This window comes from Heliangelus exortis, chromosome 6 (assembly GCF_036169615.1).
Source record: "Heliangelus exortis chromosome 6, bHelExo1.hap1, whole genome shotgun sequence".
Classification (NCBI taxonomy): Eukaryota; Metazoa; Chordata; class Aves; order Apodiformes; family Trochilidae; genus Heliangelus; species Heliangelus exortis.
The window spans coordinates 36,728,886-36,753,343 of NC_092427.1; the positions used below are offsets into that span (position 1 = coordinate 36,728,886).

The 24,458-nt window shown below is 38.1% G+C and overlaps 2 protein-coding genes across 3 annotated transcripts in view; both read right to left on the bottom strand.

The window, feature by feature from the left end:
- Positions 1-49: 49 nt before the first annotated feature.
- C6H2orf66 (chromosome 6 C2orf66 homolog) lies at positions 50-7,112 on the bottom strand. The gene is made up of 4 exons (XM_071747885.1): positions 3,224-7,112; positions 2,463-2,607; positions 1,572-1,772; positions 50-361 (listed from the first exon to the last, which is right to left on the bottom strand). Exons 2-3 carry the CDS (start codon positions 2,583-2,585, stop codon positions 1,590-1,592), a joined length of 306 nt encoding a protein of 101 aa, XP_071603986.1. The 5' UTR covers positions 2,586-2,607; positions 3,224-7,112; the 3' UTR covers positions 50-361; positions 1,572-1,589.
- A 5,471-nt stretch (positions 7,113-12,583) lies between these two features.
- The window catches only part of PGAP1 (post-GPI attachment to proteins inositol deacylase 1), a 30,124-nt gene continuing 18,249 nt past the window's right edge, over positions 12,584-24,458 (bottom strand). For both annotated transcript variants that reach the window (XM_071747868.1, XM_071747869.1), the window contains 14 exons: positions 23,580-23,655; positions 23,230-23,303; positions 23,094-23,145; positions 22,340-22,406; positions 21,794-21,902; positions 21,363-21,401; positions 20,205-20,298; positions 19,488-19,578; positions 18,350-18,547; positions 16,875-17,010; positions 15,769-15,819; positions 14,404-14,627; positions 13,968-14,072; positions 12,584-13,185 (listed from right to left, as the gene is read on the bottom strand). In XM_071747868.1, coding sequence (XP_071603969.1) covers positions 13,047-13,185; positions 13,968-14,072; positions 14,404-14,627; positions 15,769-15,819; positions 16,875-17,010; positions 18,350-18,547; positions 19,488-19,578; positions 20,205-20,298; positions 21,363-21,401; positions 21,794-21,902; positions 22,340-22,406; positions 23,094-23,145; positions 23,230-23,303; positions 23,580-23,655 — 1,455 coding nt within the window. In that variant the 3' untranslated portion in view covers positions 12,584-13,046. The remainder of the gene's footprint in view (positions 13,186-13,967; positions 14,073-14,403; positions 14,628-15,768; positions 15,820-16,874; positions 17,011-18,349; positions 18,548-19,487; positions 19,579-20,204; positions 20,299-21,362; positions 21,402-21,793; positions 21,903-22,339; positions 22,407-23,093; positions 23,146-23,229; positions 23,304-23,579; positions 23,656-24,458) is intronic.

A 24,458-nucleotide genomic window follows, 5' to 3' on the forward strand; every position in this document is an offset into this window, starting at 1 on the left:
ACCAAACCAAACCAAACCAATCACCACAAACCAGTTCATGAGATCCATCTCCAATGAACTGAAAGGCAGCATTTATTTACCACTCTCAGACAAAGACACTTAGCAGCAGCTGAAAGCACTCCATTGCACTCCTCATTTATTCACATTTTAACACAGAGAATTCTGCTGGGCAGATGGTGCCCAAAAGTCACACACTTGTCAGCAGACAGCAGCTGTGCTCACTACAAAGGGCATCAGACTCCAAAGGTAAAAAGTGTGACAGTGAGGAAGAGTTAAAACTGCCAATTAGCAATTAAAAAGTCAAAGCAGCAATAGCTTGCAGTGAAGGGTACCACTTCCCATGAAGTTCAAAAGTTAATGCCTGAAAAATAGGAGGAAAAAAAAAAAAAAAAAAAAGGATATAAGACACACAGAGAATTATTTATAGGCAAGAAGGGTATGATCCAAACCAACTGGCAACACTGCAACACCCCAGCAGACCTCTACCTAAAGAAAACAGCTCTGAGCACTGAAAAGAGAGCAGAGCCACAGCATCCCTTCTAAAAGTCCCCAATAATTAATTTTCAGGCACAATATACAGTGGGGTGCATTTTCCTCCTCCCCCCCCAACACACAAACTTGGCCAAAAGAGAACTTGGTATAAAAATCTGTGTGCAGTCTGCATTATTGTTCATGGGGATGAGAAGAGTGGAGCTGTGCTTTTAGTGAGGGAAAAAGAAGTGCTTGAGAAGGCAGGAGCTTGGATCTAAAAATCCTGGCCTGAATGTAGACTAAAAATGGATCCCTAAGATACTGGGTAAATCACCAAAATGCTCAGAAATAAATCTTACTGAAAGCTTCACCTGTTTGTAAAAGAGGAGAAAACTGTTATTTACTTTTACCCTAGAACTGCAAAATGAGTCTCAAAATGAGGTATGAAGGGATTTGTTTGTAACAGGGCATGTTACAGGTAGGTAAAATAGCTAAGAGACACCTCCTATTAATTGAAGATGGATTTATTAATAATGCAAGCTTGGCCCACTTCACTTTTATTTCATTTGTATGGAGAGATGTGAATAAGTTGGCAATAATTCAACATCCAGTTTAGTGTCAGAAGTAAGGAACACAGCATGAGTGGTGCAAGCTGTAAAAGGCAGTGTATGCTTTGTGAGTGCAGTGCCTTATGTTTAAATTAATTTTTTTATTATACCTGTGCCCCAGGAAACCATGAGTCTCAAGTTATAATTGTACTGATATCAATTATTTAAACAAAACCTGCATTGTCTCTTATCTGAACGTGCTCAGCATTCTTCTCCACATGAGAAAAAGGAGATAAATAGAAGATTTTTTTTTTAAAAGCAACAACACTTGGTCTCTACAGGCCCACACAAGCACACGTGTTGTTTTACTGAAGTAGTAAATACCTCATAAATCCCTGTCTCAACAATTTTAAACCAACTTTAGGCAAGAGTTAAGGTGCTACATTTTTAATTTCCTCTGTAAAAGAAGTGATGTCCATACTTGAGACAGAAATGAGAATCACTTTCCCTTGGTTACATGTAGGAATGTCAGAGCAAAATGTCCTCTTTTACCTTGCTCAGGAGCATCTTTCAGCCTTTGAAATAACTTGGAAAAGAATTTCTCCTTTCTTCATAATCTGCAAATGCAGAAGCAATAGGGTCTGAGTAGAACATGAGAGGCCTTGGTCCTTCATTGTTCAGAGTGAAAGTGGCTGGGAACTTTCTGAGATCAAGACCCCTGCCCGAAAAATAAGCCTGGAGGGTTCTGAAAAACTGAAGATATTGCACATGAGAAAACAGGGCATGCCCAACACAGCCTCATCACTTCTACTGACACAGAGCAGGGGTGGTTTTATTCCCAGTGTGGGATGAAATCCAGTAATTTAATCATAAAGCAATACAATTCAGCCATGTCCACTCAAACTGATCTGGGGGAGCCTCTTAGGTGGCTTCGAAGTGGAAAAGAATCCTTCTGAAAACAGTGAGGGGAAATTGTGGGAAACCATTTTTTTTTTTTTCCCTTCACAAACCCCTTGCAAATTATCAGCTGTAATTAACTTTCAAATCTTTAGCCACTACTCACAACAATGTGTCAGGTGCCAACTTACTTCCAGAAGCTGGCAGAACATGCAGTCAGCAGAGAAACACAGTAATAATTTCTCTTTTCCTAAGAAGAGTGGTGGCAGACCCATAAAAAAATTTTAAAAAGTAAGGCTGCTGGATGGATTTATTGGGAACTTTTCTGCACTTGAAGGTCTCTCCAGTGAAGGAGCACACCTTGACTGAGGAATACTCACCCAGCTGGGGTTATGGACTACACAAAGTGCAGAGGTACTAACACTACCTTTAGTGGGCCCCTCCTGCCTTTCCATTTAGAAGATTAAAATTCTCCTGATGGAAAACACAACCCCACCCCCCCCCCCCCAAAGCTTAGGCTGGCTCTCTCCTGCAGTTTTTCCTTACCAGGTCTCTGTTTCTAGGATTATCTAGTGGTTTCCATTTTTCTTCTGGGTGGAAAGGAGCACCCTTTGCCAGTCCCCTCATGGCCAGCACTGTGTACAGACCCAGCAGCACCACTTTCCACATGCTGGAGAGATGAGCAGACCACCTGGAAGAAGGACAAGAAACCAGACTCCTTAAATCCTACAAGAGCTGTCACTGGAGAAAAAAAAAATAAGGCTGACAGTCCAGTGGAGGGCTGGACAAAAAAAAACCCAAAATATTTATCCATGGCAAGGAAAAAGCTCTACCTCCTGCAGAGATCATCTGTCTGTTATTTGGACTTTTTGGTTGGTTGGTTTGCACTGATGCACTAGGAAGAACAATTTATTCTAAGGAAGTGTTCCCCACACCAAAGCTATTACTAGACTCTGGATTCTCTTTTCAAAAGGGAGAATTATGACATTTAACACAAAATATTTATGTTTGTAAATTTACATGAGTTATTGCATACAGCTTTTCTCACTGCCTGGTTAGTTAGAGCACCAGATCTTTAGAGAAAGCAAAAACATTCCCTGAAATCCAGATGGCTCAAATTTCAAAACTGCAGCACACAAAAACTACATAGCAGGGCAATAATAATTAAAAAAAAAAAAAAATACAGCCTGGTATAATATATTTGAGACCCATATCACAACTTGATCTGAGGGAAACCAACCAACCAACCAACCAACCAACCCAAGAAATAATGTTCCCCCTTCCACATTCTTTAAAATAAAGCTTACCAGTGAATTTGGCTCTGGCTTGCCCCTTCTTGGTCAGCCTCCCTGGAATCTGTGAACAAACTGGTCTCTGCACTTATATTTCTAGTGGACTGTAGGTGGATGTCAGTGACGTTAGCAGGAGCTCAAAAATACAGTAATGATTCCATTTCCATCCCTGACATAAAGACCCTTGAGAATTTCATCCTGAGGACCTGTTGCTATCAAGCAGCACGGTGCAAATTCCTCCTCCCTGAGCTGTACTGCAGAGAATTCGTGGCAGGCACATAATAAGTTTAAAACAATTCCCAGCAGAGATAGCAGAGCTGCATCAAAATATTGCTTTTAATTAAAAGTAGCTAATTATATCTCTAGGGAGGCAACTCAGAGATAATGACAGCTGGCTGGGTGGTTTTCAAGCAGCCTGAGATATGGATCATTCTCTGGACGCTGGAGAGACAAGAGTAAGGTCTGGTTCAAGATCTGAAATCCTGTAATTTTAATGAAAGTGTTGCTCTCCTACCCCAATTTTATCAGCAGCCAATATCCTCCTGTCAGAATAAGACAAAAGCAGCATGGAGGACAATGCTAATTTACCTTGGCCTTATTTCACAGCTCATCTTTCACCTCAAAGCTGCTTGAATTTTCACTTGTCGTTTCTTTCTATGCTTCTCTCCACTATTTAGATGATACATTTAATTCATATTAACTGAAGTACCTCTAAATAGACATGTTAAAGCTAAAAGCCAAAAATCTTTACCTTACCCCAGATAGCAGAGCTTTGTTATAAGCCTTATATATTTATTTGGTTTACATTTGGAAAACAGAATGAGAAAAAAAAAAAAATCTAACACCACCCCTTCCAGGAAAACCAAGCTGTGGACATCCAATAACAAAAATCCCAGCAATGGGATATTTGTGATTGCAGTTAAAAAATAGAAAGAAAAAGTCAACTTACCCAGCTTGTATATTATTCTACAGACTTGGAATTAAAAAAAAAATAATTAACATTTAGCAAAACAAATCAATTATATTTAATAGCAGTTTTATAACAGCAGTTTAATAATAGCATTTCCTTCCACTCCACTCCCCTTCAATACTTTTCTTGATTTTAATTATTCCCAAAGAAGAACCTGGGGGGATATTCAGTCTATTTAGCTAGTACAAAATACCAAAATAATGTGTATATCTGAGACAAGTTTTGGTACTGGGGGAAATTTATGTTGCCCATTACCAGAATTCAGGTATTTTGGCTGCCTGGTGAGGCATGCAGAGATATGGAGAGAGTCAGTCAGCATCTAGATTCTCTGATCTGTCCCAAACACAAACCAAATTATTATTAAGCTGCATTGCTGCAAGTGTCTGAGAAATTGTTTGAGCTGGAAATCTTGTTAGACTCAGTGCTCATTTTAATGTGATTTTTTTTTTGTTGTTTTTTTTTTTAATTTGTTTATTTTTTATTTACTTTTTTTTTTTTATTTTAATGAGAGCTCTTTGCTTCAGTGAAACTCAAATATAAGTGGAACACATTCATATTAAAACACTATTAGTATAATTACACTGATTAGACAAAATTGCCCCTTCCTTTGAGAACAGGAGCTAGTGTAACAAATACTTCCCAAGCCAGATGTCAGTGTGCTGCCTTTTGAACACAGCTAAATTTAAGCACTGGATTTTTCTTGACAAATTATGTATGTAGACATAAATTGAACCCTTTCAAAGTGGCTACACTGATTATATAGCCCTTCTGGCACACTGATATTCATGTGTATTTAAATTAAATTGCACTGAAGCTGGAAATGCTCATAGCTTTGCTTGTTCAGTTGCATCAAAGTTGCTCTAAAAGGTAAAAATCTTGTTCAAGAACAAGAGGCAAATTAGTTTTAGATTTAGAACAAGTCATATATATTATGCTCTATAGAAACTATACTATCCATTTTAGTGAATTTAGGCAGGTGTAAGAGCCTAAGGTAAAGCAGAGATGAGAATTTGAGACAAGCTTCACCAGGCATGACCTTTATTGCATTCCAACCAAAAAAAATAAGTGTTTGTCATGGGAAGTACTGCTCTTACCACCATGCTTTTGTTCACTGTTTTTATTTTCTGCTCCAAATTCCAAGTGTTACAAGTTAGAAAGAAAAGCACCAAGCTGCTCCACATGAGTACCTGAGCAAAGACTAGAGGCAAATGTTCATCACAAGACTCATTAGCATGTTTGTACACCAGAAATACAGCTCACATTCACAACACCCTGTAGAGTATGACTGCTAAGTGGCACTTTTTTTGGTGAATTACAACCCTTTGTACTAATGCAACCATGTTAGAACAAGACACAAAACCATACAGAAGTGTTTATTTAGCAGAGCATAAGCTGTACAGAATACTCTGAGTCATGCACACTCAGGTTTAAAAAAAATCAAAAATACAAATAAAAAACTTGAAGTGTACCACTGTAGACAGGGAAACCACCAAACAAACAAACAAAAAAAACCCAAACCCAAGCTGTAGCTCCCATTCATCTTGCCCTCAACTTCAATCAAAAAGTATCAGCATCAGCTGTTAAAAACTCAGACCTCAGCCTTCAGAAATGTCAGGGTTAGCTGAGGACACCCCAGGTTTCCTCAGCATCTCACCAGACACTGCCATTCCCAAAGCTACCAGATGCTGCATGGCTGAGAATTCACTTATAATCACTGCAATAAACATGATATAATAAAATAAAACATCATTTCATGATAGCATTATTCAAACAGTTACAGGTAAGACCAACATCTCCAGAAACCACTAAATGCTAAAACTTAGCTCCACCCAACCCAGCAGGTTTACCTAGAGAAGAACTAGAAACAAGGGAAGAGTTAAAACCTTGTCAGACAGGTTGCTTCTGAAGCAAAAGATTTTCCCAAAGATGATACAGATCTTCTTCAAAGTCACAGAAACAAAGAGCAACCCTTCCCAACTACCCTAAATAGGTATTTTGGCTAACACTATTCTGTCTTTGTGCTTGGAAAACCACTTAAAAGCTAAGTAAGGAATCAGGTTTTTCAACCTACACAATTTTTTCTGCACTAATCATCACATGTAAAGTCCTTAAAGGGAGTTCTGCCCTCTCAGTGATTTTAATACTAAATATTCCTGTAGCTAGGAACCAGCAGTGTCTAGGATTACTGCAATTCCATCATCACAGAAGAAAGGAGAGTTAGGTGACTGGGATGAGCATTTAAAAAGCCCAAACTTAACAGAGGAAGCAGCAGGGAAGACACAAAAATTGCCTTGTCACCTGTTGTGCCACAGCATCAGCAGCATTGTGGCAGCTCCCCAATAAAAGCAGGTTGATAATCTCATTTTATGTGACTTCCAGCAATTCCTGTGATCAGCTGAGATGCAGTGACTCTGTGTGCATGTCTCAATATCCCCAGCCTGACAGTGAGCTTTGAGAGCTGGCATTATGTGCATTAACACCAGGGGGAAAGCACAGGATTTGGGAGGGTTGTGTTCAAAACATAGGAAGAATCCTGCAGACACACACAAGGAAAAGCCAAGTGGTGGCTTTTCCTCAGCTCTTCACATTATAAATACACAGAAGAAAACCTTTCACTAGAGCAAAAAAAGATTTTAACATCTTGACTACCTCTGGTTTTCCTTAATGGATTGAGAAGAGAATGCAAACACCCCCCTCTACCCAGCTTTGCAGGGTTTTAGATATATTTTCCTTAAATATTTACATTTGTTACTCAAACTTCTGCAGTTTTAAAACAACCAATCAGCACTATCCCACCTGCCTCAAGAAACCATCTTCTTTTCCTCTGACACTGGCAGAGATATTGATCCACAGTGGTTTACCTACAATATTTTGTTTAAACTACAGTCAGATGAATTGTTTTATTTTGAAAATAAGAACAATTTTTAAACTATTTTTAAAAATAAAACTATTAAAAATTAAAAATTAAACTATTTTTAAAAATAATTTGCAACACAGACTTCAGTGTTGAGGCAGACATGAGACTAATTTTGTCTTATTTTCCTTTTTGCCACAATAAAAAGACAGCTAAAGCTTTCTGACTTTGGTTGGTGTGATTCCAAATTATAAATATAATGTACTTACCCTAAATCTTCATTTCTGTAAGTGTAGTAAAAAGGGGGGCAAAATAATTTTTTCAAAAAAATATTTTCTCCAAATCAAGCTTCAGTATGAGCCACTCAAATATTTTGGTCAACTTCAAAAAAATCAAAATAAGGCTACAGAAGTCCACAGGCTACAGAGTTAGTGTGTTCATTGACTGGTTTAAGGCACAGTTTTGTTTTGTTTTGTTTTTTTTTTTGCTCTAGAAAGCTACAAGTTGAAAGTCACAGTGAGGAATTTCACACTTCAGTTTTGGTCTGGCACTCTGAATATCTGAGTCATGACCACTACTTGTAGACTTCAGTGAAATATTCCCCTTGCCAGGTGCTGCAGTCTCAGATGCTGTTTTCACACTCCAAGTGACCTAAGTGGAAGATACTGAAGCCTAAATTGTTCCCAAAATAGTACCCTTACCATTTAAAATTAATAAATATTAACAGGTCATTTAAAGTTGGAGGGGAAAAAGAAAATAAAATCTCTGTTATTTTAACAGAAATGCAAAACATCAAGAGAACAACAGGCTGCTGTGTTCACTGGGTCAGGCACAGTGCCTGCCAACTGGAATGATGTGCTGAAAAATGACAATTTTTGTGTGCTATTCCTGACTTTTATAGACACACAAAATCAGCTCTGATCCATCTAGAACCTGCCAGAAACTAGAGAGGCCATGCTGGTTTTTATGAGAGCACTGGGAGCAAAATCTGTCTGCACTTCAGAATGCAGAGTGAGACCCTAAATCTTAAGCAAAACTAAAGCCAAAACATCAGAGTTTGGTTGAGGTTTTCATGCTGCAAAGCACTAAGCACACACCTGAGGCAGCTACGTGCTTGGATACCTGGAAAATTGAGGTGCTGGGCAGATCTGCTTAAGAGCCATGGAATTTTCTCCTTAAACACTTAAAATCTATTATTATAAGAAGTAACATTTATTAACAAGATGAAATGTACAGATTATATCTAAGCTTGATAGAGAATCAAGCTTGAATATCTAAGCTTGAAGAGAAAGGAGCTGATTAAAAGCTTTGGATACATTCTTCCACATATAAGAATATAGACCAGAAAATGTAATATTTGTAAAAGATTTTCAAATTAACCTTCAAGGATTTTAAATGTTCTACTGTGAATACTCGGTTAAAGTTCTGGCCCAAAAAAAAAAAAAAAAAAAAAAAAAAAAAAAGGGTAGGAAAACTATTTAACATCCAAATGAATCTGATTTCAACTGCCATACACTGGGCAGAGGTTTCCAGAGGTCCACAAGAGCAGCTTGTAGCTGTGGTGACAAAAGTTTATCTCTCCTGAAAGAAGAGTGATAAAAGTTTTAAAAGCTTTTAGAGTACAGTGCTAAGTGCTTATAAAATCTGTCTTGATTACCTTCCAAAAAAAAAAAAAAAGAGATGTAAAAAAGACAAAGCTGAAAAGGAAGTGACCCACACTGGCAATGAAATGGAAAAGAGACATTAAGGATTCAGTCTGGTTTATGACCAAGAATTTTGTAATAACTTAGAGACTTAGATCCTTAAGGTCACTTCCAACCCAACCTCTGACTTAAAACAGCAGCACAGTTACTGCACAGACACTGTAACTGCTTCCAAAAACATTTTCAGTAACTCAGAGTATTAAAGGTCTGAAAATAGCTGTTTTTTCCTCAGTATAAGTAAGACAAAAGTCAAAACACACTCATCACTCTACTGAAATAAACTTTGATCAAATGAAAGCTTCTGCACAGTTTATTCACAGGCACACACTTGACTTTATTCTGCCCTGTCAAAGCTTTGAAGCAGATTTATCAGATTGCAGAAAAAAAGGCAAGTAAAAAGTTCATAACCCTGCTACTGGCAAACACAGGGAAAATTAGACTCTGTAGCATATGCTGACAATGCTTTTGTTATTGTGGTTCTTTTGTTTTGTGGGGTTTTTTTAACTATCAGTACATTTTCATGGTCCCTTCCAACCCAAACTAGCCTATGATTTTTTTAAATAATGACTTTAAAAGTAGCCCAATTAGGTTACCACTGAAAAGTTCACTTAGACATAAAGGTAGACACTGTCTTCTGTGAGATATTACTACCCCACAGTTCAGAGTTCTGTGATTTCTTTGTTTAAAAACCTAGCAAATCAATATTTTGGAATGAATTACTACATGTATCAATTCACTCAAAACCAGAATCAGAGAGGAACTCCAAATATGACAAATAATCACAAATTTACTGCAATTTTGTGAGGGGAACAAGCCAAACAAAAACCCTCACCAAAAATGCCCCCAAACAATCCCCCTTTTAACAGGGGACATGACATACCACAACCAACTTTTAAATCAAAATTGACAGTACCACCTTTGGAAAACAGTCATTCATTTCCATCTCAAGGTAATTCCTGTGAAAAGAAGATTTTTTCCTTAGCTTTCTTTTATGAACTGGTCAGCTATAGGTGTAGCTCCTATGATTGCAGTGTGACAAAACCATGAGGAAACACACAGCTTGGTCATGGCAACCAGCAAAATTACAGAAAATAATTCAGGGGCTGGAGATGTCACTAAAGGCTTAGTGAATGCATCCTGAGGTACAAACAAGAATACAGTGGCTTAATCTCAATTTAAATGCTTGATTATGTGGCATAATCTCCATCTAAATGTGGTGAACACCCACACAGATGAGGAACAGTGGTTTTGCAAAATTAATTCCTCAGCTCCTGAAAAAAGGAGAGAACATCAGAATTTGGGTCTGCATATTAATAGAAACCTTCAGCAGAGGTCTGAGCCATTACAAATTAATTTGTCCTAATCTTCTCCCACACAGTCTGATAATCTGAAATTTGAAGATTAAACTGGAAGTTTAATTCAGCTAAAGGTACTAAGTGACATTACAATGTATCTGCCAAAAAGCTGTTTTACAAATTCATCCTGCTCATAATAAAGGATACCTCAGTAATATTTACACTTCCTCATGCATGGAATTAAAAGTATTTATTCTGGGTTAGCCTGCTTTTCTGCTGAGATTATAATTGTGAGCAGCTGCAGAACCAGAGATTCAGATAAGAGAAGCCTCTTGTCCAAAAGTAACAACAATCACTCATCCTATTTTACCTGAAAAAAAAAAAAAATATACTGTAGTAAAAATCTTGTCTTTTTGGGATGGCAAGTAGGATAATTCATCTTCTTGGAGTGGGATGAATTGTTCTCTGGATTTGTTCTAATCCCATCCCTCTCCACTGTTTATATAGGGAATCTAGTTGGGATTACACATGGAATCTTTCCAACAGCTGAAGTTACACAATTCTCTGTCTCTGCAAAATCCAGACACACCTCTGAGAACAGTTTTCATCTAGCAAGTGGCACAGAATGCACACAAACCCAGAGCAGCAGTAAGACTTCCCCTCCTCCCCCAAGAGAAAGCAGAGAAATCTCTGAAAAAAGGCAGCATTGAGGCAGATGTGATAAATCCTCTCATCTCAGGCTCAGGATTCAACCCATTCCTCCCTCCCACTTGGAAGCCAGGTCAGGACCCACGCAAGATTCTGCAACTCATTCCACAAAGAGTGATGATTATTAATACAATTCCTAGCTTGAAAAATATCACTAAATTAAAAATAAAAGAGTGCTGTAATTCATTAAGTTTCACATTGTGGCATATTTTGGGAGCTATCAAAGCTACCACATCCAGAGGCTGTTTGCTCTCTGCTTTTTGATGATTATTTTTTTTTTTTTTTTACCTCACCAACAGCTCCAAAAATATGGATTAGTGCATAAAGAGTCTGCTAAAATGGCAAAAAAGTAAAATCCAATAGTAAACCAAAGAGGCCATGAAGGCCAAGGAAAACCATCTGCCACAGAAATCAGACCCTGCACATTTCACAGATGGCTTTTTACCAGCCCCAGTGCAGTTCTGCCACCATTCACAGCCATTTGAAAGTAGAAAAATTATTCTTCTGAACAGCAATTTTTAGGTTAAACCATCTGGTGATGGACTTAGCTATATTTAGACACACAAATCATCTTATATACATTTACTGTAGCATAGGTTTGATGTAGAAAGTACCAAGATATAATCTATTCAAACAATGTTTCTGATTTACTGACACTATGGATAATCTGACCTTTTTTTTTTTTAAAAAAAAAAAAAAGGTTAAGACCAGAAGACCAGCATGTGGATTTTTGACAATGGTTTGGTTGACTTGCTCAGTTAAAGCAGTTTTAATGACTTGCAGACAACTGGAATTAAGGGAACAAAACATGTGCTTCCTTCACGTGTGTCCTTCATTGGGGAAATTTTGGAATTAAGTCTTTCCAGACAGCTCAGATGAATTGACCCTAACACACTAGAACTTAGCTGAGGCACTTCAGGCAAGATTAATGAGATAGGATAAAATTAATGGGTCAGGCTGGCTGCACTGCTACATCAAGAACATACTTGATTGACTGTGGGTAGCAGATTTCCTCTTATTATTCATCTAAGGTGACAGAGGTGGTCCAGTATTTCCACAAGAAGGTAACAGGATGCCAGACTGAGTGGAGGCAGCTAACAGAAGCAAGTAGTAGGCTTAATTCTACACAGAATCACAGCAGTTTAACCTAATGGCTACTGAGAATCCTTCTGCTGGCAAAACACACACCCAGGGGACAGAATTCCTTACACGTAGCTATTTCAGGCTTTGTTACAAATGGCAGTCACTGTAGCATCTAGGCACTAAGATAATATTTTATACAGAGCTCAGAGTTATGGTATTTCCCACTATTACTAAGGGCTTGTCCACGTGAGGAAGTCAGCACTGTGTGACAGGGTGTGAATTTACAGTCTTGTAGCTATTCCATAATTGTAACTATTCCCTATTAATTTAATGCAGGGACATTTATTAGGAGACTGCTGATTCTCCATTTATAACAGGGAAAAAAAACCAAACCCTGCTGTGTCTACTTGGAAAGAGCATGGTAGAGCAACTGCAGTATGAAGGCAAAGATACCTCAACATCTGCTTCTACAGATGGACAAGGTCCAGGGAGCCACTGCAGAATCAACAAAATTCCAGAGAAAACTGGCAATGTTTTAAAACAACATTGCAGAAAACTGTGTATGAATCTGCTGGTATCCTTCCTGAATAGAAAGCTGCACAGAATAGTTTTGTTTTCTCACCCTCACAAAAAGTAAAACGTGTAAGACTTGCAATGATCTCACAAATGTTCAACTCACACCCACTGAACAAGTGATTTGCTCCAAATAAGAGTTCCACAGAAGCAGAGTACATTCCAGTCTGTCTAGACAACTGTGGCAGCTTTTAGGTGTTGCAGAAAACAATTAAAAGTTTACTTGGCTGTGTAGTTTGTGACAGTCACAGTGTGCTTGAAATGTATTGAGTTTCAACCAGCATAACTCAGACCTGCAAGAGATGCAAGTTCAGAACACAGGAGTTAAAAAAAGGCTGTTCCCACAAAGAAGTGAAATATCCAAGTGTCAACAAGGCCAACTGAGTACTGAGATGTTACACTAATGTGATTTATGTGCTTACACACAGTCAATTCACTTCATTTTCACAGTCAGGAAATAAAAACCACGGAGAGCTTCCTAAGCAACACCAAGAGAACCACGGACTCCTCACGAAGAGCTCAGAGTTCTGCCCTCTTCCCCACAGAATGTAAACTCCTGGGGGTATTAATTCAGGCATTTCTTTGCTGGAATTTGCCCCATCTCCAGGATTAAGTTTCCAGGTGGCACTCTTCCTCCTTTGTGTAAGGAATGTTACACCACACAACACAGCAGGTGGAGAAGAAGGGAAAAGGTTACAAAGTGTGGTACTTTGTATAAGTGCGCTCGTCCGAAAGCCAACATTGCAACAGACAAGGGGAGTGGAACTTTGGCTGCAATCTTCAAGAGTTTACTGTAGGAATATAAAGAAAAAATTGCCATTTTTATAGCCATTCGTGCAGATGGAATGCAAACAGCACATTTCACTTGCTTCTGAAGGATAATCTATATGTTTCAAGAAGTTGCTACTTTTTAAGACGTAAGAAGTGGATGTAGTGAGTGATAAAAATGCATTTACAAGAGCAATTATTCAAGAAGTATTCTTCATGAGTTTAGAAATAAGCTCTCTGTACCAAAGATTTAATGGTTTAGTTCATTTGAGGTAACAAGTATTGGTCAAGAGAATCAACTAGATTGGTTGATTCATTGTCTTTGAGGAAGCACTGACTCATTTTCTACCTGAACAAGTTCTGTCTGTCAGCAAAACCAAATGCTCAGAACTTCTTAATCATGGAGAAAACAACTGTGCCCATCAGGAGCAAGCAGAAAAACAACTATAATATTTAGACTTAACTTTTCCTTCTAGCTTTGTAACAATTGCTACATCTATTAGGATCCTGTAAGATTTGGGAGGATTCACAGTCAGAGAATTTTCCTGCAATTCTTCAGATCCCAAACACTTTCATTTAAGCCCATGTGGTAACTGCCAGTGATTTTCTCCACTTACCTGAACTAAGTGTAATTTGCATGCATTTCATCCAGTCTTTGAGATTTAACCAGATGAGTTTAAAAATCCCTACATAGACCAAACACATAGATAGCTGGGTAGCATAAATTAAAGTTTTACCACACAAATGGAAGTTAAAAAAAAAAAAAAAAAGAGGAAAAAAAACCTGGGGATTAAGACTACAGTACCTTGTTTTCACATCAGAAGCACTTGAATTCATAAGAATTTCTAAAATGCATACAAGGATAACAGCTGTACATCTACATGGATCAGGATCAAGTCTAACATTGTACCTGCAAAAAATGGTTTAAAAAATCATGTAACTTCTCAACTAGCTACCACGTGAAATCCAAGCTGTGAACAAGCATGGGCTATTAACAACAAACATCTGCAAAATGTTAAATCATTTTAAATCATTTCTGAGTCATTACTTCCTTTAGATTATCACTGATTCATTTAACATCTGCTTACACCATAAAATTAAAAAGACTGCATAGAAGAAACAGTTACCAGAAGTCTTTGACACTATGAGGTATCTAACAATATGAAGAATCAAAGATTTGCAGTTTGTTTTAAAAGGTTCACATTGTTTTCTTCCACCTTACTGGTTATTTAAGAAGTTACCTGAGATTTTTGAACCAATAAATGAAAGATGGCAAGTTGAGCAGCACAATCCATGTGAATAAATTGAGAACTGTAATGTGCATCTTAAGACTGTCAATGGCTTCAGCAATTGTTGTACTCTTGGAAGGAGACTGTGTTGCTTCTGAGGCACTGCCCCTCACACCCTGGTTTTGCACAGCTTGTGGAGTGGAGTTCTGTGAGGTTTCTTTTGAGCTGTCTGAATCCTGAAAATAGAAGGCAAAAAGTCATAAAAAACAGGCAGAGGCTTGTAAGAGCCCATGCTGGGGAAGGAGGAGGGAAAAGCTATTGTAAGTGTATCATACCAGCTCTGATTTAAGATGAAAATTTTCCATTTACCTCTCAAAAAGGCAAAGTTACAGTTCAGTTTTAAAGGATCTAGATTTAACCAGAAATTTCTCTTACACTTTGGGAGAAAAGAATGGAGATGCCCTGCCAGCAATGCACTGGTAAGAAATGAAGTTCCTGGAAGGAGGAGGAACAGAATAAAAGGAGTAAAATAAAGCACATGGGTGATAATCCCAGATTCATGGAAAAAGGTACAGCAGGCAATGCAACTGGGGCTGCAACACCAGATGTAGGAAAAAATGACAAAGGGAAATTAATGAGTTGGCACATGCTAACTTCCAATGACAGGAAAAAAAAAATCAAAATTAAACAAAACCAAACAAAAAAGATATGGAGATGAAAAAAAGGAGAGGATTTAAAAACAAACATATGAAAAAACACCCAAAGAAACAAAAGAAACTCAAAGGAAACTCTATTAATAAACTTCTTCTGGCTTTTTTTAACTATGTTTGTAAAAAAGAACAGGTGGTTGTTATCTGTATCCAGAGATGCTTAGATCTTGGATCTTATACCTTAAAGTAACTGAAAAAACCTAAGTTTACATGAATCCCAATGCTACTTCTCTCTTTCTCAGACAGCTCCCAATTTCCTGCAGTCTCAGTCTGTATCCATCTAATAAATCTTATTTTGGGTTTGGGTTGGAAAGGACCTTTAAAGGTCACCCAGTTCAAAGCCCTCTGCAATGAGCAGGCTTCAACCAGATCAAGTGGCTCAGAGCCTCATCCAATCAATGTTTCCAGGGAAATATTTACCTGTAGTATAGATTATTATCACAAAATTAAATTTATATCTTTAGATAAGGCATACACAATCAAATCTCAAAATTCAGAGAAAAACTATTCAGGTTTCTTCTTAAAGAAACTTCAGACAAGTTCATGCTGCACAGATGTTGGACAGAGAATGCAAGAGTCACACGTGAGGGAGCAGACTGCTCAGGTAGTTCTCATGGCCAAATCATTTTTGGTCACAACTTTGAGCAGAAGCAGGAAACAGACTTACCCCATTAAGCATCTTTTGTTCTGCTCTTACAGCCACGTGTAGTTTTACAACCTGTAAGACAGACAGCCCAGCTTTTTAAAAAAAACCTGGGTTACTTATTTTTTTTTACTCTTCTTATAGCTAGATGATTCTAGGGCCCAATGGAGCTGCAATGCAGGAGCTCCCTCTCTGCCTTTTTTCATCAGCAGCAGCCAAAGTGCTCCCTCAAGGAAGGATTTATAAGCTGCTCTGCTTCCTCCCATCCCACTGTGCTTGACAGAGAATACAGACAGGAAAATTCACATATTCCTCACCTCCTCCTGCTGAATTCAGCTCCACTTCCTACAGAAACCCCCAAACAGCCCATGGCAGAGATTCACTGGAGGAGGAGGAGTGATGTCAGCATGGGAACAGCCTTCACAGGGTAACCTTATATCATAGGGTGTTCAGGTATAAACACAACCTGTTCCTCAGGCTCTGCTTTCAGCTGCCCCCTACCTACTTCAGACCTCCTGCAAGCTCCCAAATCCATGCTCCAATGGATCCCAGGAGCTAAGTATAGCAGCTGATTTAGCAGCTATCCAGCCATGGGGTGAATCAGGCAAGTCAGATGCTCTGATGCAAGGACCACCATGGAAACTGAATGGCAGGGACTAAATACAGACCTTTGTGGCACCAGGAATCAGATCAGACAGACAGGAAAACTGGTCTAATTCTGCAATCTATCTGCCCTCCTTCCTTTCATTCCATGCAGATTTGTGAGAAGCCTTTCCAGATAAGAATTATTTGGCAGAATGTTGCAAGTCCTCCCTTTCCTGAAGTTTCTCTTCAGGAGAAGTTTCTCTTCTCTTCATTTTATAGCATTACCTACCCTGAAGTTAAAAATCTCAGGGTATTACTGTAGTGTATTCATATTCTTTGGAAAATGCATCACCAAAAAAACCAAAGAGGTTCTAAAGACTGTAAGACTGTGGGAGTCTGGCAAACTGAAAACCAAAAAAGAAGAAATGGTTTTATTCACACATCAAGTGTGAAAAAGGGCAACCTGTGTTTTTGCTCTTAACACGGGGTGGATTCAAAGCATACAAAGTTTTTTTACCAAGTTAAAATCTGGATTTTTCCAGTACCTTAAATACATATTGAAGATAAATAATGAGTACAGCAAATGCACCACAAATGGTCCAGCTAACCAAAGCAAGGGATAACACCTCACAGAGTCTTCTGGGGGAAACCAACTTCTTATCTTTTTGAAGTACATTAGGTCTGAAAAAAAACAAAACAACCCAAAGACATAACTGCTGTTGTCCTCCTGTAACAAGATCAAAACTACAAAGATCAAGGAATAATTCTGTTTTGTGAATGACTGAAAAGAATGAATGGCTCCTGAATATTGATTAAATACTGGGAAAAATAAAGTTAGACCAACTTTAGCATATATCCCAACAGTTACCTTAGCCTCTCTTCTCAAACAAAATTATCCTACACCTTCCAGAGTATCTGTCTGTAGCTAATGTATTATTTTTACTTCATTTGGGGAACATAAAGGACACATGGGTGATATAAAGTGTTGGAAAATGCTAACTGTAGTTCTGCATCAGTCACAAAGTTCTTCTGTTCAGCCCAAGAGATTTGGCTGCATCTTATTGCTGCACAGCTGTACCCTGAAAGTTCCTCCTCCTACCAAGGTGAGAATACAGCCCTGTGCAACAGGAAGTCTGCAAAAGGTTAATTCTGGGACAAACATCCTTCCCAGACAGGAATTTCTGCTTGCTCACAGCCCAGAGATGCAGAGAAAAATTTATTTTAAGATTCTGGATTCCAGCTGATCTGACTTAGAGACAAGTCTGAATCTGAAATGGCAGCTAAGCTGAGGAGGTGTGATGAGGAGGAGAATGTGATACAGAGGAAGTGCAATAGAATGATGGAAAAGTCTGTTCTTCTTGGATATTCACAGGGTACTCCAGTCTTAAAATAGACACTGAAAACAGAAAAAAGCCTTCTTTGGAAAACACCATCCTAAAAGCCTTTGCAACAAATGTTGAAAATATCCACAAAAAGAAGGCAAGAACAAAGAACTGCAAAGAGAGTCAGTGGTACCTTCTTTGCTGCCAGCCATAGCTGAGCATTTCAGAACACTGAGCAGGTGATTACTGTCTATTACTATCTTTATCTTTTAGAGATATTTTTTTACAAAATAAACGTGGGGTTTTGTTTTGTTTAAAAAAAAGAAACTCATGAGTAGATCAAAAACTGTGTACTAGAATTTCAAAATGAGCCAGTTGACTTACAAGAAAACACACAAAATCTTATTTTCCTCTTCTTTTTTTTTTTTTTTTTTTTCCCCAGCAAGTTTTCCTCAGAAACAAACTGAAAACCTTTACAACAGCTGGTGAAGGAAACCAGAAAGCCATTTACATTCCCTTTTGGAGATGTGGAATAAGGAATATGAGACAATCCTCATAGTCCATTAAGAGTTAAACATCAACAAACCCAGATGGTTAAAATCATGTAGAAACTACAGTGAAGAACTCAGCCTAAGCAAAGAAAAAAATCAAGAGTGTCACAGTCACCTGAAAGAGCACACTTATACTTGATGTTTTACCTCAGCAGACTTAGCCACAAGGAAGAGAACAGCCTCAGAAATGCAGAGAAAAATATTCCACTCCAATAGGCAATGCCTGTCCCAAAAAGAAACAGAATGAGGGACACGATGGGGAACCACACATCCTGACTGCTCAGTAAGGCAGCATCCAGCTCTGGTAGTGACAGAGATTCCCAGATCACTCTAAACCAGTGAAACCTGCCAAAAACAGGAGAGCAGCATTACTTATCCTTTCCAGTTGTCTCTACAGCAAGATTTATAGCAGCTATTCCACTTACTACAGCCTTTAAAACAAAATCCCAGTGCACAAATGATTGTAGATCATAGAATCATAGAATCATAGAATCCTAGGGGTTGGAAGGGACCTCGAAAGATCATCTAGTCCAACCCCCCCTGCCAGAGCAGGGCCCCCTAGAGTCCATCCCCTAGGAACGTGTCCAGGTGGGTTTTGAATGTCTCCAGTGAAGGAGACTCCACAACCCCCCTGGGCAGCCTGTTCCAGGGCTCCGTCACCCTTACAGTAAAAAAATTTTTTCTGATATTCAACTTGAACCTCCTATGCTCCAATTTACACCCATTACCCCTTGTCCTATCACTGGTCACCACTGAGAAAAGCCTAACTCCATCTCCCTGACACTCACCCCTTACATATTTGAAAACATTGATGAGGTCACCCCTCAGTCTCCTTTTCTCCAAACTAAAGAGACCCAGCTCCCTCAGCCTTTCCTCATAAGGGAGATGTTCCACTCCCTCAATCATCTCAGTAGCTCTGTGCTGGACTCTTTCAAGCACTTCCCTGTCCTTCTTGAACTGAGGGGCCCAGAACTGGACACAATACTCCAGGTGTGGCCTCACCAATGCAGAATAGAGGGGGAGGAGAACCTCTCTTGACCTACTAACCACCCCCTTTCTAATGCACCCCAGGATGCCATTGGCCTTCTTGGCCACAAGGGCACATTGCTGGCTCATGGGCATCTTCTTGTCTACCAGGACCCCCAGGTCTCTTTCACCTACACTGCTCTCCAGCAGCTCAGCCCCCAACCTATAGATAAAAGAATATTTCTCCCCACCACCAGTTCTTCAGAAACTTCTGTTTTGGGAAATGCTTGAAATAAATTAATAAGCTGTGCACACTCACCCCTGCAGAAAGACAACAATGCTTATAAGAGGTTCTATTTTGTAGGGTTTAGCTGTCCTCACCAGTTCCAGGGAGAAGTCTGAGCACTGGCCTAGAATCAAGAACAGAAAGCATCTCCAGTTAGTATTTTGACAGGAACTTTAGCAAAGACAAAGGAAATTCAGACAAAGGTTTGCAAGTTTTCTTTAAAACCACAAAACTGTGTCTTCTACAGTACTGAAAGTCAGCATAGTTCAAGGCCCTGATTAGCTGGATCACTCACACTCAGGTAATAAGACACAAGAGCTTCCAGAGAGGACAGAATTTGTTACAAACACCTTCCAACCATTTTATCTAAAAGTCAGTCTGCAAATCTCATCTCCAGGCAAGAAATTGTGCATATTGACAACATATTTTATACTTTTACATTGTACTTTTAAGCAGACTTGTGTTGATTCTAAAACACTGCAACACCAATAGTTCAAAGAAGGGACTGCAGAGTAAAATAATAAGGAAATATTCTGCTACAACACAACCTTGGAGAACCACCAGCAAAGAAAAACTGGGACTGAAGAACTCAGATCCAAGTTCTTGCACAAGTTGAACAACTTAGCTAAAAAAAAAATAAAAAATCAAAACTAAGTAGCCTGTCAACAGTACACTGGGTAAGTACTTTCTTTAAAAAAAAAAAGCATTTGGACAGAAAAAAACCCCAAACCTATTTTTCTAGAAAGCTACCTGTTGATACCAAGGTGCTCAACTGTCCTCCATAAGCAAGAAGAATATTAGAAACAACATAGACTGGAAGAGCACCAGCATGGAATCTGATTATCTGAAAGACAAAGGATAGAAGGATAAATTTTAATTATAAATTAAAAAAAAAAACAAGCCACAAACAAATGTTATCATGAAGCCAACATGCTAATGGGATTGGAAAATATTTAAAATACTCAAGTAATTTCCCATTTTGATGCAGAACTATTTGATAACCTCCATTAGTTACTGATGTTTTATTTGGAAAATACTGGGATCTCCAAACATGTTTTGATAAATAACCAAATTATAAATGAATGTGGTTTTTCTTTCAGTCAAAGCAAATATAAAAGCAGCAGCATGTGAAGAGGGTTTCAGTAAAACAAACTAAAAAACTAAAAGCAAAAGAACATTTCCCAAGTAAAACCTGCATGTAGGTACATATGCTTTAGGCAGAGAAATTTTGGGATTAATATCAGGAATTTGTTAATTGGCTTCCACTCTCCCAGACCAGGAAGGGCTGTCTGAGAAATACACAAATAGCACAGAAGTTCTTCTGAAATTATAAGAAAACAAAAAATCTTTGATATAAATGCATCCATTCAAACAGAGAAACCTGCCAGTAGTGTTCTAGCATTAGATTTAAATGCTTGTGAATTAATTAATTTACAGAATCAGAAAACTGCAGATGGCTAATCTATTTTTACTGCTACCAATGTCAAAATGTATTCTTCACTGATTAAAAAAAAATTGTTGAAAAGGAGCATATGGACCTACTTAGCTCCTTTTCCCTCCTAACTTTTAGCTGATGCCAAATGTATTTTGAAGTTTTAACACTACTGACTCATCAGACAAAAAACTGGAAGTGACCTAGAGTGTCATCCCTGTACATATATTCAGCTAACAACAAAACCAGATGCTCAACATTTACAAAAGCTCTCCAGGGCTGGAGTGCTTTTTCTGCTCCTCTGAAAATGCAGCCCTGACATTTATTGGGATGGGAGCCCTTGCCAAGTGGCTTGGTTTTAAATGATCATTGAAGAGTGTTCCTATTGGCATCAAGAGGGGATTTCAAGTGGCACAGTGAGGAAGGGAAAACTTCTACAGATACTACTGACATTAAAAGCTGGAAGGTTTCCTTACTTGCCCAAGAATCTGCAAAAGTGATGTCTTCAGAATGACCTAGATTAAAAAAAAAAATCATTTTATTATTTTACACAACAATAAGCATAAGTACAAAATGCTTACATGTTTTAAAAAGCCAATTTAAATATTAGAATACAGCAAACTCATCACTGAAACAACACCTCATAACTGCAGTAGCTTACTAATGGCTTTTTTTAAAAAAAAAAATAAATGCTCTCAAATTTTCTTAGAAATGAGAGACCAACTTTCAATATTACTCCTTGCACCATCCTTGTAACAAGCCCTATAATTACAAAAGGCCAAACAGTCCACTGTTAGCTGTGCTTAGTATTTATTGTGATTAATTAGCTACATGTTTTAAAAGACTGAATTACATAAAAATTACATAGGAATGCAAACCTGCTATAGACCAAATTTATAGTACTCACTTCATAGTGACAATCTGAGGAAGAGTAAATATTCAACTCTGGAGCCCTGGTGTCATTTTGAGGCTGAGCAACATGCAGCTTTGCAGAAATCTCAGTGGAAGATGGAACTCTGAAACAGCAACTTCATTAATAGTTGTTATCCTTGTAATCAAACAAAAGCCAAATGAGCCTTAATCTTTGTCAAGTGCACATAAAGCAGAAGCAGCAAACCACATGTGGCACCACAAGCCATGAGCAAGATGGTTTAATGTATAACAAAGAGCTACACAAAACTCTCAGTCCCCACTCATGAGGGGCTCAAAGATTATACTGAGAATTTCAGAAAAATAAACTTACTCTAAGAAACCAGTGAGCAAGCAAATAGAAATTCTTAGTCTGATAAAAAGTCAGAACAACTTTGTCTGCAGGGCAGAAAGATAAACAAGGAAAAGATGCAGAAATTAAACACTTCAAAACTGGAAAAGCCTCCTTATTTCAGAAATATTGCCACAACAGAATGTAAGAACTCTTCAAATATATCAAGAAGTTGTAACTGTCAATCCTTACTTTGCTACAATTATTGAGTCTTCGTGTGACCAAGGTATATGAAGTCTGTAAACACTAGGTTTTCTTTCTGAAATGGAAGAGAAATTTAAAATATATCATTAATTAATTATAAGATAAAACAATTGTCTCCAAAAGCTAAAATTCAAGTGGATCAACCTACAGAATTATTGTGCCTGCAGTCACATTGCATCAGACACTGCAGTTCAGATGGGAGCAGTTCACATTGAACAAAAATTACACATTTTAGCTCATAATGATACAGAATAATACAACAAGGCATCAACATTTAAAGGCTGGAAAGCTATGAGGAAACTTTTGGTTTTCAGTGCAAAGATGTAACCTCAAGCTAATAAATCCATCACTTTTTTTTTTTAATTTTTTTTAAACCAAGTCCATTCCATTCTGTTTAAGCTTCTGTACCCAGCAATTCAACTTGAGCCCCATAATGAGCAAATCAAAAACCTAGCCAAATGTTCCATTCCTGAGAAATGCTTTCAACATATGGCAGAATCCTACTAAAAGTTCAACTTCCCTTTGCTGGAAAGGAAGAAAAACAAACACCAGGGCTAATTCCACATTTTCTTTGAACCATTTTTCTTAATAAAAACTGGCAAGTGAGGCAGCATTTCAGCAGCTTACAGCAGCAAAGCCCAAACCCCATTGCATGGCAGGACCTCTATTTCCATCAGCTTGTCCTGAGAATTTTCACCAAGCTCTGTTTTATAAATTTATACTTCAGAAGGCTTATATTTACCTTTGAGTGACTGGCAGTGGCTCTCTATATAAATTTTGAAAGCTTGATATATCTAGAACATTAAAAAAGAAGAAAAGAAATCACCTTCTCCAAACAGTGGTTATATTAGCTCAAAAAAATTAAGTAGCATTCTTACTTGGTTAAAGTGCTGGAGCTGTACATTGTAGAGTAAGCCAGATGAATTTAATAGAATTTTGCTTGAAGAAAGCCCTGTAAAGGATGAATTATTTTTACATATTAGATAAAATTATTTGAGAACTCACCACTTTTTTTTTTAGTTCAGACTAATATGCTTCTATATCTGTCAGACAAAAAAAAACCAAACCCATTTCTTATTCCTTTGTTACTAACTACAGTAATATTAACTTCAGTTAAAAAAAAATCAACCCAAAACCTCCCTGACCACTGGAATATTTTAAGCAAAATGATTATCAAATGTTAATAATGTTAGTGTTCCATTTTTTCCCAAAAGTGTGCTGTACTTACCAAATGAAAATAGATGTGTTACAGGAAGCTGTACTCTTCTGGAGTCCTCTTGGAAGAATTCACAGGCCAAAGAATACTGCAATTAAGGATATTAAATACAGCTCTAAGCCCAGCACAAGACTATAAAGTCTTTGCACTTGCCAAATTCTAGTCACAGGCAGAGCACAGGACACAAACACTGAAAAGCAATCACCTTCTTTTGGGGAGGAATGTTGCAAGGCAGAGTGACTTGTCTCAAGTCCAGATACAATTTTCTAAGCAAGAAGAACCTTTAGTTTTTCTCCTGAAGTTTAATCATGCAAAAGCAAAGTATCCAGCAGGTATGAGCTGCACCATCTCTGATAAGTATTTTGTTCACTTGTAAATTATCTCCCATACCAGAGTTCATCCAGCATTTTTTTTTGTTTTTTTTTTTAAAGCAGTTCCCAAGATTTATCACTGGACTGCAACCCAGGAGCTGTCCCATCTTTGTGTCAGGAGAAGGCTGTATATTATATACATATATCATACACATATGTTACATATACATACATATATTATATACTAATTTCACTGCAAGCTGTCTCTGTCCCAGCCATCTGAACACACCCTCACAGAGGAGCACTACAGTCACTTCAGCTGTGAATAATTTCTTGGATCATGGGTGGTTATACTGCAGATGCTGCATTTTTTTGTTGTTGTTGCAGAAAGCAAGGTCAGACCTACCTAAACCATCAGCATTCTGCCTTTCTCAGGTGTAACTTGAACCAGACCCAGCTGGGCAGCACCCAGCATCTGCTTAGATTCACTCCAAGTGTTTTATGTGCTGGGATCCTGAGAGGCTTTGATGCAAAGATATTCAGACTCATCTGCAAGATGCACAACTATCCAACCCTGCAC

Bases quoted from the DNA above. Each gene is read 5' to 3' on its own strand.
- C6H2orf66 (XM_071747885.1), bottom strand. From the start codon at position 2,585: ATGTGGAAAGTGGTGCTGCTGGGTCTGTACACAGTGCTGGCCATGAGG. The intron at 1,773-2,462 runs GTAAGGAAAAAC...CAATATCTTCAG, and splicing joins ATCCTAGAAACAGAGACCTG to TTTTTCAGAACCCTCCAGGC.